Source organism: Poeciliopsis prolifica, unplaced genomic scaffold, assembly GCF_027474105.1.
Source record: "Poeciliopsis prolifica strain line A6 unplaced genomic scaffold, Auburn_PproV2 SCAFFOLD043, whole genome shotgun sequence".
Taxonomy (NCBI): domain Eukaryota; kingdom Metazoa; phylum Chordata; class Actinopteri; order Cyprinodontiformes; family Poeciliidae; genus Poeciliopsis; species Poeciliopsis prolifica.
Window position 1 is genome coordinate 4,311,192 of NW_026562418.1, and position 15,446 is coordinate 4,326,637.

A 15,446-nucleotide genomic window follows, 5' to 3' on the forward strand; every position below is an offset into this window, starting at 1 on the left:
TGTTAAAATTAGTTTTATGATCTGAAATACTTAAATGTGACAAGGCAGGCAAATACTTTTTCACGGTTTTTCTAAATGTAATAATATAATTAGAGGCTTTTGCTACTTTTTTGAGCATCACACTGAAGCTTTTTTTTGTTTTGTTTTTTTATCTGTGGACAAAATATGGTCCATATCTGCTGGCAAGCGGGCTGTTTGCTAGGATTTGAGAGAAAAATCTATAATTACCAGCAGGTTTTGCTGGCAGAGTTGCATAAATGCATTGGCAGAAAAGAGGCAAATACTGGGAGCTGTGTGAAAGAAAATGGCACGATGGCCTCAGTACCCACACAATTTGAAGACCTGAATCCATACACTACATAAGGACTAGTAAGGATGAAAACATGCCAAAACGACAGGTGTGTTTTACTGAAATTTCTCGGCAGACGGGTGTTTATGGTTTAGTTGTGGTTGAGCTTAGAGAGTGACTGAGCAGAGCTGGTATTCCATCCATCAGCCTATTCAATTTTTCCAAAGTCTGGCTGCAGGTGTGGCAGGTCCAGCAGGGATAAGCAGACATTATTTCCAAGAGAACATTGTACAACTCGTCTGGGGTGGAGAGATGTGAGTGAGAGGGGGAGGAGGAGAGAGACTAAGATGTATCCAGTCCAGGTACATGGTCTGTCACTGCCACTGGTTATCTGCCAGGTAAACCTGAAAAACCTCCAAACAGAATCATCCAGAGAACATTTTGATCTGATGCTCAAACCACCTCAATCTGCTACAGGCAAAACCCAGACAGCCTACAGAGGGAGTTCATTTCCAACTGAGGGTTCACAGTCATAACCCAGACTGAACCTTTGACTACAGACACATTACAACATGTCTACTCATTGATTTTAGCTGTCAAGTTGTCAACATAACGCGCTAAATCTTAAATGGATACGTGAAAAATTAGAGAAAATAGAGATCCAGTATTTTGCTACTAAACTGTCAACATTATGACAATTAAAAAAAAACTTTTTCCTAAAACATATTAGCTGCTGACATGTTAGTGGCGCTGTTGTCAGTCAGTTGGTGGGTCTGTGCGTAGCCAACACAGAGCAAGAAATTAAGAATATGAGTGGTTCTGAGTTATTCTTCAACTGGTTTTTCCTTTGCTGTGGCACACCTCACTAATTTAATGATACCCGCATCTTCAGGTTTCATTTTGTTAATGGAATATCACGACTTCTACTGCAGCAGCACAGCTACGGATGGCAAGTAAAAGAGGAGTCTATATGCTGTCCAGCAAAATGACTCTTCTGCACAAAATTTCAGAATGGAAACAATAATTTGCAACCCATCTGTCTGTTAGGACTGTTGTCCTGTTAGAAGGTTAAGTCTAAGTCTTTTTAAGCCTCAATGTGTTTTCTTCTAACATTGACCCATATTTAGCTCCATCCATCTTCACTTTAGCTCTGCCCCCTTTCCCTGTTCCTGTTGAAAACAAGCATCTTCCCAACATGATGCTGCTACCGTCGAGTTTTATGGAAGGTGATTTGCAAGTTTAGCTTTCCCCACTCAGTGTTTTTGCTTGTTGGTTTGCAGCAAACTGGAAGCAGAACATCTTCTTGCTCTATTTCCGGAATGACTTTCTTCTTGCGACTTTTGATTTACAGCATATTTTGTGTGGAGCATGTCTAATAGTTGTGCTTATCAACAGATTCACCCACCTGAGCTTTGGATCTCTGTCGCTATTTCATATGAACAACGAGCCTCTTGGCTGTTTCTGTGGTGAATGCTCTCTTAGCCTGGCATGTTAGTCTAGGACGACAACTGTGTCTTGGTAGGTTTGAAGTTGTGCCAAGCTCTTTTATTTGTCTGGATTACATATTGAACAGACTTCAACAACTTTGATGAGAAACACTGTGTCATTTGAATATCCATGCAGAACATTGACATACCAAAATATAACCTTGTAGAAAACAACGTAATCTAGCGTCTAAAGACATTTTAGACGCTAGATTACTTTTACTTCCAGGCAACCTTTCAACACAGTATAAAAGAATCCTGACTCAATCTTCAGACATTAACAAAGCCCAATCCAGTTTACCTGTGGGTTGGGTTTTCCATGTATTTGTCTAACCTGGTAATCGCTGGGCCAGAAGGTGCTGACGGCCAGCTCCACCTGGTGCCACTGTTGCCCCTGGGAGCCGGAGATATTCCACACAGCGCTGCCCTTGGGGCCGCCATTGACCCGGATGTAGACCTGCAGGGCCCCTGGGCTGTGGCCGTCGCGGCTGTAAAGGAAGTAGCTGAACTGTATGCAGTGGGTGTCGTTTTCACTCAGGGGGAGTAGGTACAGCTGCGCTCGCTGGCCCCCTAAATGCTGAGAGGAATTGACCATCATGAAGGAGCCTGGAAGGAAAAACAGGAGATTACCACTGACATCTTCAACTCACTGCAGGGTGAGCCTTTAAAAGGAGATTTGAAAGTTTACAACACTAATAAAAAAATAAAAAAGAGAGATGACCTTGGCAAGCAGCTTTAGCTATGCATATTTCACATATAGCAGATATCAGAGCATTTTCACCTGTGAGACGGAGCTAAACAAGCCAAAATACAGAAAGTAACAGGATCTAACTGGTTGGGCTTCAACTGGAACACTCCTAGGATAGAAATGTCATGTTAGTTTTCAGCCGCCGAAGATTGCCTGCCATCTTCCTATTTTTAAACCCCCGGAACAGAGCCCAAGTGCCAGAGCTGACAGGTTCAAGGATGCTTCTCAGAATATCTGTTAGTTCCTGTCAGGCTATTTGTTTGAATTTGGTGTGTCTGCACTGCTACCTGCTCTGCCTTTGCCTCTATCACCTTCTGTCCTCAGAACTGCACTGGGTGTCAGATTGGACTTTCATCTCAGAATGAGGTTTGCAGATGTATCAGCGGCTTTCCTATTTCTGCAGCACAGCAGACTCGCCTTGGACAAGAAGGGCACCTGGCCTTAGAAACAGGAGAAATAAGTTGGTGCTTTCAAACTAATACTAAGCTGAAGCTGAGTTGGGAAATGTTTATCTGATAAAGTGTTGCTTATGTAAAAACTCAAACCTCCAAAGAGTTGCCTTTTTACATGAGAAAGTGCCAGATGTGGGAGTTCAAATGATCTCCAATACTGAAGGAAAGAAATTATATTTTACAGAATCTGTCTGTATTCAACAACTAGCATCAGGAGAGTCTAAAGACAACGTGTTGGTCTAACACAACTCAAATTTTAGTCTTGTTAATAATAATAACTTCAAAAGTCTATTAAACACTTACCAATAAATATTCCCTTTCTCTGTTTATAATAAATCCAGTGTATGTGTGCAAAATGAAGCACCGCAGGTGGGTGTGCCAGTTTCTCATGTAAAATATTTTTGATGATATATTTTGTTTATGAAATGAATCTAGAATAAATTTGGTGTTTGCCTGCAATCAGTTTAATTTCCTGGGATTATTAAGTTATGTTGACGCATATAAACACAGTTAATATGTGACAGAATATTCTTTGGAGTACGACTGACTGTGGCTCTTATCAGAAGAGCCACAGTCAGTTAAAGTGAACTTTAACTGATAGTTCACTTTAACTTCTTAAAGTGAACTCAATAGTTCACTTTAAGAGCTCCTCAAATGTTGCACCACTGGATGTGCTTAGATTACAGATGTGCACAAATCTTTGTCTATAATTCGCTAATGTTGAAAAAGCCCAATTTAGCAATTCTGGTGTTTCCATTAAATAAGAAATGAGGTTAAAATCACAGATGAATGAGCTTGTTCATGAGGTAAGTCATTAAAGTCATGGCACTGACAGATGTCAGTGCTAGTTCATCATGCTGCTAGCGCTCATCACCTGTCAGCCAATCAAAGGAGACGTTGGCATTTTACTCAGGCGTTGACACAACAAGCCCCGCCTACTTGGACAGCCTGCTGAGTATGCAGTGTTTTGGGGAAATTGTAGTTGGTGATTTTACAGAAGAATTATAAATTCAACACAACTATTTATGAACTGTGATGCTGTGTAGCTCTGGTGGAGCCAGGTGGACGCTGTTCAACCCCCTGCATCCCCAAAAAAACACACATCAGCAACCATCATCCACTGCCTGCCTTCATCATGTTTTTTACAAGTAGGATTCATTTTCATAATTTCATTTTGAGTGATTTTATGGTCAATAGAAATGCAGCTCGTGAGCCATGCTACTCCATGCTGACACTCCATCCACACTGATTAAGAGATCAAGATTCTCTCATTGACACGTTAAAGCGACTCCAACTGAGGAGCGACCCACCTGCTCCCAGAACTTCCAGCTAATCTGACCTCTTCAAGGAACTCTTAGATTGTGTTCAGATCATCCAATTTTCACGCTAACCGCAAATAAAGCCTTACACCAGCCGGTGTTGGCCCGCTGAGAGACACAGCCGGGCCAGACAGCAGGTATCGTGGGTAGTGTAGTTGCCTGAGGACCCCAGTTGAGGGAGAGTGCAATCACAGTCTGGTCTCCTACCATTAATCATCCTGACACAGTTATTAGGGCCTAATGGCAGCCGAGGGAATGCTTAAACCAGAGAGATGGCGATAATGCTTACATTCTGACATGCAGGACGAATATCGGCACACACCCCCCCCGCCTCATAAACACACAAACACTGAGGTCCCAGACTAGCAGCCTTCCCTGCACCACTGTAAGAGGTCTGTGAGCTCGCCTCCTTCCCCTTATCCTTTCTCACCTTCCTCTGTTTTTTTGACTTTCATCACTTCTTTCTGATAAGTTGGCTTGTTTTAACACATAATATGTGTTTGCTGTTTTCTAGTCAAAGCAAGAGTTAAAAAATATCTCCAAAAAACAGCAATCTATTAGAAGGTGATGTGTCGAATCATTTCTCTCAAGGAAATGACTCAACACTCCTGAGTGTTTGGATCTCTGTTTGTATGATTTTCATTTTCTCTTGTGGTTTATAAAGGTTCGAAAAAAGTATGAAAATATTCTGTTCATTTCTCTGTGTTTATTGTTTTTTGGGTGTTGCCAGATCAGTTTATTCCTTTGAGTTCAGTGCCTTAGATTCACTCTTGTGTTCTTCTTTTTGTTTATTTGAATTTTATTTCTTGGACCACTGACTCTTTTGGTTTATTTCTCCAATGCCAATTCAGTTCCTTCTCTGTTAAATGGTCTGCGTCCCTGTCATCCAGCCCCCCTGAGGGGTCATCACATTCACGCCACTCACTTGATTCTCCTGCTTTTGTAAGTTTCTGGTTCTTCTCCAGAAAGTAGCAGATTCTACTGTTCTATGACTGTTTCCTCGTACTTTGTCAATCTCCACTCCTTTGTTGGTTTTTGTCAATGTTCAACAGTTTGTTCAAATTCTGTAAATGTCTCCTCTTCATGACCGTTTTTATGACACAAAGCAGAGGTGGCTGTCGGTGCTGTGGATTCACTAAACCTGTCGTGTCGTTTCCTGGACTAAAAGTAATGATTTTATGTTGTTGATCAGAGGATGGGGTGTTAAAAGCAAACCATAATCTTTTCACATTTTAAGGTTTGAGAGCAGCTGTTAATGACTAAGTTGGAAAGAAACTCAATCATGCCATTGCAAGTGTATCTTTGTCAATGGGTTTTTATAAGAAAGGGCAGACATGCTGGTGAGTTGATGGAAAGATGGATGGTGCAAAATAACAGACTAAAACTTCAGTCTGCTTTACACCAGCTCCAGTTCATTTGTCTGGAAAGACCGAGTGTTGGAGGATGTTTAAATGGAACTCTGATGTGGACCAAGAAAGTGAACTCCAGTCCACCTAAAGAACTCGGGCTGGGTTTGAGGGACGTGAACTCTGATGTGGTTCAAATTAATATTAGAATGCCAAAAGCCAAAAACAGTACCCACATGCGCTGGCAAGGCATTCTGGGGAAATACAACCAAAGCAAATATACTCGCACTCGTGGAAGAAATGCCTTGTGATCTTTTGCCAAAGTCAAAATAGAAATCCTCCAACCGCTAAAATCTGACACTACTCCATCTTTGTTTATATTTGCAAAGAAGGAAGTTGCGCTCAGTGTCTTCTTGTGAAGATACTGAGAAAACCTTCACCAAGTAAACCTTCACAGGTTTGAAGGGGGTCATGGGTAGAGCTGACAGGTTTTTCAAATGGTTTGTTTTGGTTTGTGTAAAAGAGAACCGCGGCAGCTGAGAATGAAAATCTTGCAATTTTGGTCTCCAGCCGAACCAAGTCTAAAACTTGGTTCAACCAAGTTCGGCGTGTTTCGAACAGATGATTAGATTATGAGATGTGTAAACACCAGAAAAATTAAGAGAGAAGCTGAGGTTCACCTTTCAGAAAATCCAGTAAATCTTCAACCTGTAGTATGGTGGCATAGTTTAGAAGCACAACTATGTTTGAAATCTGAGTATTTGTGGCATGACTTGAAAATTTGACTTCACAGTTTTGCAGTACATTGTTGCTAACACATTAAAAATCACTTCATGTGAATCCTTATGGAAGGGTCTGTAATACAACAAAAGTGATAGTGGATATTAGGACTTGAGTGTCCTAATACCTTTAGGGAAATAGAAAAAAAATCAAGTTGGTCAAAAGTAAAGTGATAAAGTGAAGTTCATGGACATTTTGGATATGAAGAGAAATAAAATGCATTTCACCCAGCCTCTGACCACAGTGTGCTACCTCCCTCAGCTGAGCCATCCCTGCATCCCAAAGCGCAGATGTGATGTCAACCTGCCTGAAATATCCTGTGATAACAAGCAGCTACTGTCCTTTGAGATTTTTCTGTACTCTTGGACAACACTGACATTTTTTTCTCTGCCTCACAAGCTTTGCAGGAGTAAAAGCGGAGCAGTCTATTGGCTTACAGGCCTCTGCAGCTGCTTTGATGTGCCAGGGCTCCTGGGGGGGCGGTGTGCTTAAATTACTTTTTCTTCAGCTGCGAGAGCAGAAGCGACTTAGTCTTGGAGGGCAAGTCTCCAACTGTCCCTGTGAAAAACACTGCATGGAGATGAGTAGGAGGCATTCACAATACATTCACAATGCACCACTACTCTTATCCTATGCAAACATCTTTAATGTACTGCCTGTTAAACTGATGAAAATGACGAACTGTGTGTGGGGCCACCCAGTGGTCGAGCAAGTGAACAACATCTCCCACCTTCCTGACTTAATCGTCACAATCCGATGAGCCAGATAAACACCTCCTGACTTCCTCACCAGTGGCTGGGGCCATTTTCGCAAACAGCATTGACATTGCGGCTAGACAAATTATTCATCCAATCATATTGGGATTTGGAGCCAGAAGACAGACCATATCCTATCCTGTCATCTTAAAGGGGCAGTATTACATGTTTTCCTGCCACGTAGTGCCATTTTATAGCACAATCAAGAGTGCTATAAAATTGATACCATTGCAATAAAAATGCTATATATGTATATCAAATACAACTTAAGAGAAATTTGCCTTCATGACTTACATCTTAAAATGCACCTCTGTCTTTTTCTGACATTTCAGGAAGTCATTATAACATGGCTCCTTTATTAACCCTTTAGTAAAATTTTTAACAGTGTGGCACTGAGAAGCAGCTCCTACAATGAGTTCAGCTGTTAAGTTCTACCAGGTGTTTGCTAATTGCTGCTGGCTAGTCTGAAGGAGCCGAGTGACAGACTCATAAAGGAGACCTGCTCTCTGAGGCAGAAGATGCAAGAAGGTCTAAGAAGGAGCTGCATTTCAAGGTTGGTGCTGCGCCCACCCAGGCGTTTTGCATAGCTGAATGGTTGCCATACAGATTTAAGGACTCAAGAAATAAGGCAACACTCCAGGTATGTTTTTGATGAGCAAATAATATTATACTGTGATGTAAAGCTCAAAGAAGTGGATTTCACATACCTCCACTTTAAAAAAGACATCTTGGATGTAAACGATGGGACTTATATGTGTAAAAGGGTTAGAAAAGCAAAACTGGATTCATATTAAAAATGTATGATTATGACTGATGCTGGTATATAAAAAAAGCAGAAAATTAAAATATGTAAAGGTCATCTATTTTACAAGGACATTTTTGTGTGCTCCATGTAAATTCATGGCTAATAGTTCTAGGTCATCCTAAAGTCAATTGACAATACACCAAAGCAGCAAAGTTTGGATATTCTGTGTAAAAAAAAAAGTCACAACATCTGTCCTCAGTGCATGGAAAAATGTCTGCCCATTTTTCCAAGAAAAATTTAACTTTCAATATTTGGTATTGGTTCTTCATGTTGAGATGGCTTAAAAGGTTAAAGAGAAAATAAACAATCTGCTCCTATCTGGCTGACATGTTGGTAACATCTTGTTAAAACTGACCATAACTACAGATGTCTCACTAATAACTCTTTTTCAGACGTAATTTATTTTGTGATAACAACTATTAATTAACATCTATGAATTAAACATCTCTTGTTTTGGGGGGATTTTCAAGCCCTAGCTGGAGAAATAGCTTGTGGCCTTTTCCAAAGACGAAACAGAAGTCCACAAAATAGATGCCACTTCATTTTCTTGAACATATTTCGTGAAGAAGGACGTTGCAGTCAATGTCTTTTTCAGAGAAGGAATCTGTGTGTCAATAGATCATCTGTATGAAGTTAAGTGTACAACAAGGGGTTGGTTGTTCCTCCTACAGCCTACAGAATTGGGCTTATCTCTTTTGTCTTCATGATGGAAAAGATAGCAACATGTTCCTTTCTGGTGTTTATAAAACCTGATACAACACGAATGAAAAAACAAACTCTCACATCGAGATTTACAGCAGCTGAAGCGGAGAAGGACGGATAAGATAATTCCTCAAGGTTAAAGAAAACAAAACTAAAAAAAATATATGTTCCCAGCTTGAGATCAAAAAGATTGATATAGCAATTAGAGAATGACTTGAACCCATAAAGATATCGCCATCTCTGATAACCTTACTCAACACCCTTGAGGATAAACACATGAACAAAAGTGAATATTGTATTAGTAGATACACACTGGTATGAAAACCAAAAAGAAAAAAGAAAGCGTGCATTCCCAGAGACATTCTCCATAAATCTATAACAGCAGATAAGGCTCCATCTATTTCTCCCACGACCCTGCCAAGGTTGAGGGAACATGCATTAAGAGATTAGGGGATGGCCTGGGCACCCTGAATTCATATTAGAGCGTAGGGTTGAAGCCTGAGTTACAGGTCTGGCTGCTTTTATCGCACTTACACTGGAGATGGTGGTGGTGGGGGTAATGAAGAGCAGCTCAAAGAGCGAAAAGAAGTGTGGGAAAGCAGAGAGAGGAAGAAAAAAAATTGGAGAGATAGCGGGTGGCTTTTATGTTTGTGGTAGAGGCTGTCAGTTTTCCTTAGAACCCGCCGCTGCCATCGGTAACGCTTTGTAGGACTTTGGCTCCATATTCCACACAGTGACAACACCATCGCTCCTTTGAAAAGGCCAGGCAAAAAAACCTGCTGCATTTTAATCACATTTTTTTTATCTGATATTTTCCATGTCCCGTTGCCTTTGACGCCGTGAAAAGTCTGCTGTCGGTTGGCTCTGATGGGGACGCCATGAGAGTGACCTCCGCTCCCTTCCCTCTGCTCCCCTCGCCTGCCCCCCCTCCATTCCCCTCCACTCTGGGGCATCTCTAGAATTTGTTCCACATTTTCAATTTGGGCTCTGAATCCCACAGTCACCAACAGTAATTTCTTCTTTTTTTTTCTCCATCTGATACTGTAACTCTGAGCAGGAACCGCCTTGCCTTGATATCGCACAGATACAAAGTGGTGGCAGTGATTGGGGAGTAGAGGGCTTTAGTGTAATCCTCCTGTTTGTTCCTTTTGTTATCTGGCTGTGAGGAGAGATTGGTTCGCCTGGAGCTCGGCCTCGTTTAGCTTGTCGGAGACGTAACTCCGATCTTTGCCATTAACAAAGCGACAGATTTCCCACAAAATCTAAACGGGAAGTCTGGAAAGCAGCCGCAGCAGCTGGTCGTCAATGAGACGCTGATGGACACTAAACGTCCCGCGGAGAACACGAGCCAACAGTGAGAGCTAATGAACTCCCCTGATGACGTTCTGGAATCTGGAGACTAACGGGAACAACGCTATCATTTGCTGTTTCTACACCATCGCCTCCAAGATGCGGCAACATACTGGGTAAAATATGCTAGCCATATGGGCCGCACAAATATTCCATGCTTCTGTTCTGATCACTTAAGTCCTTAAACTACTCACCAGCAAATGCTATTTTCTGTCTTTTATTCTCTTCAGCAGAGACTTTTCTGCCTTCAGAAACTATTTAACTATTTTGAAGTTATTATTCATTTGGTTGGTTTACTCATTTGTCTATTAGAAAATATTTATATCATACATCATTCAAAAATATATTCTTACCTTTAATTGTGCTTATACTGGGCTTAAAAATGTCGATAATTGTCAAAATCAATAATTATTAATCAGTTTTTTTAACTATGTGAAATACTGCCAAACTGGCGACATGACCTTTCCTGTTTTATCCACAGTTTTCTTTTTTTCAGCAGTTATGAGCCACAGTGCAGTAACCTAAAACTGCTGCTGTGCAACTTAACAGCAGGTATGGAGGAATTGTTCTGCCATAATTCAAGAGCATCCTGTAAAAACAGGATTTTATGTCTTTTTATTCTCAAAACTTTTAATACTTTTTCTGTGTCAGTCGCTCCATCATTCTCTCGTCATCTGACTGGCTCAGCACTAATCAGCTCACACAAGTCGCCCCATCATAGTGTCATCTGATGCTGTCTCAGGGGTTCTGCCATGTCTCATTAGTTGGTTAAGAAAAACACGTTCTGCAAAAAAGACCTTTAATATTCTGTAGTTAAAGGTCTCTTATTAAGACCTTTAATTTGGCTCAGACACCTGCACCACAAAACGATGGCAACGCATTTACTCTAAAGTTCCAGTATGTGACTTTAATACACAACATGTTTTTGTTTACATATTTATTGAAATGCATCTGATTAGCTTTCTAACTTCAATCAAGGTGAAAATGATACAATAGCTTTTTAATAGGAGAAATATTACCAATAACTTTAAGAAATACTTACAAAAATGTGAACCCCTTTAATGTTCTATTATTTTTCTTTTTGACTGCAGTAATATTCATATGACATTTTCATGGGCTTACTAGCAAATCTTTGCATAATTTGTCAATTTGTTTTACTTTTTGAGAAATAAAAACTGTTCTCCACATATTTACCTTTTTTGTATTAACTGCTTGGTCTGTCAAACCGGGCCCTCCACACAACCTAACTTCTGTTTTCCCCGTTTATGTCTGAGCGGAATATCGGGTTGCCAGGTGTTTACCAGCTAATCACAGGTTGTCTGACTGCTGGCTATTAGGAGCTCAACAGGTAGTGAGTGGTGAGATTTCAAAGGTTTTCCAGTGAGAACAGCTCCCTGCTGAGGCTGGAAACAATGATATGATCAGAGCAAACCAAAGCAGTCGCAATATGAGTCAGATGACTGATCAGCAAGGAGTGAAGAGGTGAGATGATGGTTTACACAGCATGATGAAGACGATGTTTAAATTCAAGAAACAGTATGCCTTTATTCATGGAAATATCCAGGATCCTTTTCAATGTGCACCACTTTAACATTTTTAATTTTATGCAGTAAAATATTTAGTAGATGTTTGCATTCACCTTAAAAGTTGGTTGTTTGGTAAGCAGAGTTGAGAAAAAATGTTTTTAGTGAGAAAAATACCACCTTGTCAAAAATGGGACACCTGTTTTAGACATTAAATAAAATACATTGATTGAAGTGGATTTTCTTAGTGAGAAGAATAGCCACTGTTACACCCTGAGTTTAAAATAAATGTGGTGAGATACATTCTGTAGTGCTCTACCAATGTTTTCACACCTGTTAGACTTGATATTTTCAGGGGACCAAAGTGGAACATTTGTTCCATTTCCTGCGGTTCTCTTTCACACCGCACTGAGGCAGTTTCTGCCCTCGCCTGTGGGGGCCCTGCACCAAGACCCTCTGAAGAAAATACTGAGCACAACTTCCTTCTTCTCAAAATGTAAACAAGTATGTAGCGGTTGGAGGATTTCTTTTTGTTTTTGGTAAAAAGTCCCTCTAGTACTAGATTCATGTGTTTGTTTGGGTTGTATTTACCGAGAATGCCCTGTGCTATTGTCCACCTCCTACTTTTGGAGCTGCCTCTGGTATGCTTAGCATTCACATTCGCATTCAAACTGCACCAGAGTTCACTTCACGTGAACCCAAGCAAGGTTTGTAGGCGTACCAGAGTTTGCATTATAATTCTGTTACCCGTTCACACCTCCCAAAACCAATCGGACCTACTCGGCAAACGGACTGGAGTTCAACTAAAGCAGACCAAACAGGGCTGGTGTGAATGAATAAATTTAAAAGTCTTTTTTAACCTCACAAAACTACCTGCAAGCCAGCAAAGATCTAATCACACACAGACAGCAAGTAAGAGCTCACCATGATAAAAGGTAAAAAAAACAACAACATATCATATCATTAGAGAAAATCTGGATCAGCCAAATTATTCACAAGGTATATGATAGAGTGGAAAGCTGTGAACAAACAAAATAAACTGTGAACTTGAAAAAAATAAAATAAAACTGCTCACGCAAATGGTGGCTGTATTCTGCCTTGATTAGTGTACCTGATCTAAAAAATATAATCCTGCTCTGATATTTTATTTTTTTCGCTGCCCTCTCCTGATTCCAGGTCCAGACAAAACTTAGAATCTGGGTTGGGTTCAGCCTAAAGATCAGAGTGTCTCTACAGGTCCGTTTGAATACAGAAATATGTATCCACTATACCAATCCTGTTGACAACAGCTACATGTACATTTTGAATATCCAGTGAATTCTCAAGGATTTGCACAAAAGCGAAACAACTAAAGAAATTCAATTTTTTCTTAAACATTCAGTTTCTACTGCCTACAAATGGCCCACTGAGCCTCTAAATAGATAAGAAGAGAGATTTGTAAAGTCCTCAATCAGCATTCAACTTTCTTTCCCGCTGAGACTCTTTCATGACTCAATCCTCAATACTGGTCCCGCTCCTACGTTGGACCACCATTGTTCCCGCTGCTCTGAAAAAAAGAATGATAGAAATATGGAATGAATATGGAGCTAAGGAATCAACAAAAGGAGAGGCTCAATGAGCTTTGACAAGGTAAATGTTGCCAGGTACTCCCAACTATCACAGTCATTTTGTCATTTAGCCAGAACAAATGATCTTTCTCTGGGAGATGTCTTGTGAAGCTGCTACTCCTGCAGCCTGAACAGAAAAAAAAATCAGTACTAAAGGAGGAAAAACTAAAAGGAAATTGGGGTTATTTCGTGTTCTCAAACCTCAAACAACAGTCTTCATGAACGAAAGAAAGGAAATAGGTTTCTGATGCAGGAAACAGGACTTTTCTACCAATGGCCAAAAAAATACAGAAAGTTTAGTTCATCAGGCACAAAAAAAACTGCAGTTTGAGATCAAAGTCATAATAGTTTGGGGTTTTCTGTTGTAGTTTATTTGTGTTTTGATGTGACTTTTAATTGGTCTAATTCAGTTAGTTTTAGTCAGTCTTTGGTAGTTTTTAGTCTAGCGGTAATTTGCTGGCCGCTTATGTAACCTACTTGTGTGTGGGGAACCCATTTTACATCAGTTTGAAAGGCTAATAAATTGCTTCATAAACACAAAAACAAAGAATATTATATCCATAACTTCAGCATAATTTAGTTAGTTTCATAAAGATGTAATATAATGCCAAATAATTATACATTTCATCCCTTTAATTACTGTTATTTTATTTCAGCTAACAAAAATGTTCTCTCCTTTTCGGTTTGTGTTATTTCGTTAGTTTTAGCTAACTATATATAGATCATGACCTCACTTGCGATACCCCGTTCCCACTACGCTCTTTAGCCCGACCATGGTTGGTTGGGGGTCTCAGTCCCCAGAAACTCTCTGAATTTGACTCTCCAGCCTTGCAGCTCAGCTGGAGCTCCAGCCAGCTGACATAAGAGGATGAAAGCAGACTCAGTATGAAAGCTAATCTTCTCAGTGTCAGAAATCAATAGTGAATTAGCTGCCACCAAAGGACAATGTGTGGGCTGGGTATGCTTGCTTTGTGTGGCGCTGCCCCTGTGGGGCGTGGTGGTGCATCCCTCCTGACCCCCGCCCGGCGCTCCGGCCGCTCCGGCCGCTCCGGCTAGCTCCTGTCATCTGCTGCTTGTTCTGCTCTGTGGAAGAATTCCTCTCTCTCCCCTTTTTCCACAATGATTCTCTGGTCTTCTCATGAACTGCGTGCCATTTTCCCGAGCCCCAGTCCTTTGTTTTCTTCTTTAATGCTCCTGCAGTAAATCAGAGCTCACAGCGGGGGCCCGATGGACCCCCAGATAAAGCCAGCGGATGCTCTGAGATGGGGACAAACCGCTAATAGAGGTGATGTTCATACAATGCATAAGCATTTGAAATTTAATGATTTAAAAAATAGTCAGCACTGAATTTGTTGGAAATTCAAATGTATCAAATTATGGAGGACCAAAACTGACATAATAAATATATATTTAGTTTTTCCTTCTCCTAACACATGAGTTTCCATCAAGATATGTGTATATTTTCTTTTTCATTATCCCTAAACATGTGTTTTTGTCAAGAAAAGTAGATATATTGTTTTGTCTTTTTCTTATACAAGCCCTTCTTTTGTCATTGCCTCCTACCCTTTTCCTACTTGTCCTTCTTCGACTTGTCCTTTTTCTAGTCGTCCTTGTACTGACTGGTAGAACAGTTTCACACAGATTTTGACTCAATAGGTCACATGACCTCAAAGCTATTGAAGAGAAATACAAAATTTAAACTAAGAAAATAGGTAACATAAATAAAAAATGAGTTAAAGTGGAATAAAAATGTGTGTGCCTCATTTATACGCTTTAATACAACAATTACACGCTAATTTCTAGTCAGTGTGACACACGATATGGAAGCCATTGAAGAAAACATATTATTTAATATTAAAGCTATTTAAAATATTGGATATGACTTGACATTTTAGTAGAAAAAGCACAAATTACCACATTTTTGTATCATATGGTCACTAGGCAAGGCATTTATTGACATTTGTTTGACAGGAGTGTTTGGTTTGGAAATTTGTTGACAGTCCCTAAGTGAACCTCAGAGTGCTTGAAAGATGATGTTATGGCAAAAATATAGCTTTAAAAAGGTGCAGCTTTGATAGTAACTTTTGGAAAACGATGCTGCAACATTAGTCATTTTAGACTGCGACAATCATAAAAATCCATTGCAACATCATGTAAAGCTGGAAGATATAGTGGAAAATCATCACGATCAACCACATAATCTCTGAGATGTGGTTGAAAAAAATAATAAAAAATTGTAGAGATCAGTGATTTTTGTCAAGGTTTAGTGAAATCAAAGGCAAGAAA

The 15,446-nt window shown here is 40.1% G+C and overlaps 1 protein-coding gene across 4 annotated transcripts in view; it reads right to left on the reverse strand.

Moving 5' to 3' along the window:
- ptprua (protein tyrosine phosphatase receptor type Ua) overlaps positions 1 to 15,446 on the reverse strand; it is a 161,247-nt gene that overhangs the window by 85,978 nt on the left and 59,823 nt on the right. For all 4 annotated transcript variants that reach the window (XM_055055840.1, XM_055055839.1, XM_055055838.1 and 1 more), the window contains exon 3: positions 2,108 to 2,379. In XM_055055840.1, the coding sequence (XP_054911815.1) occupies positions 2,108 to 2,379 (272 nt within the window). The remainder of the gene's footprint in view (positions 1 to 2,107; positions 2,380 to 15,446) is intronic.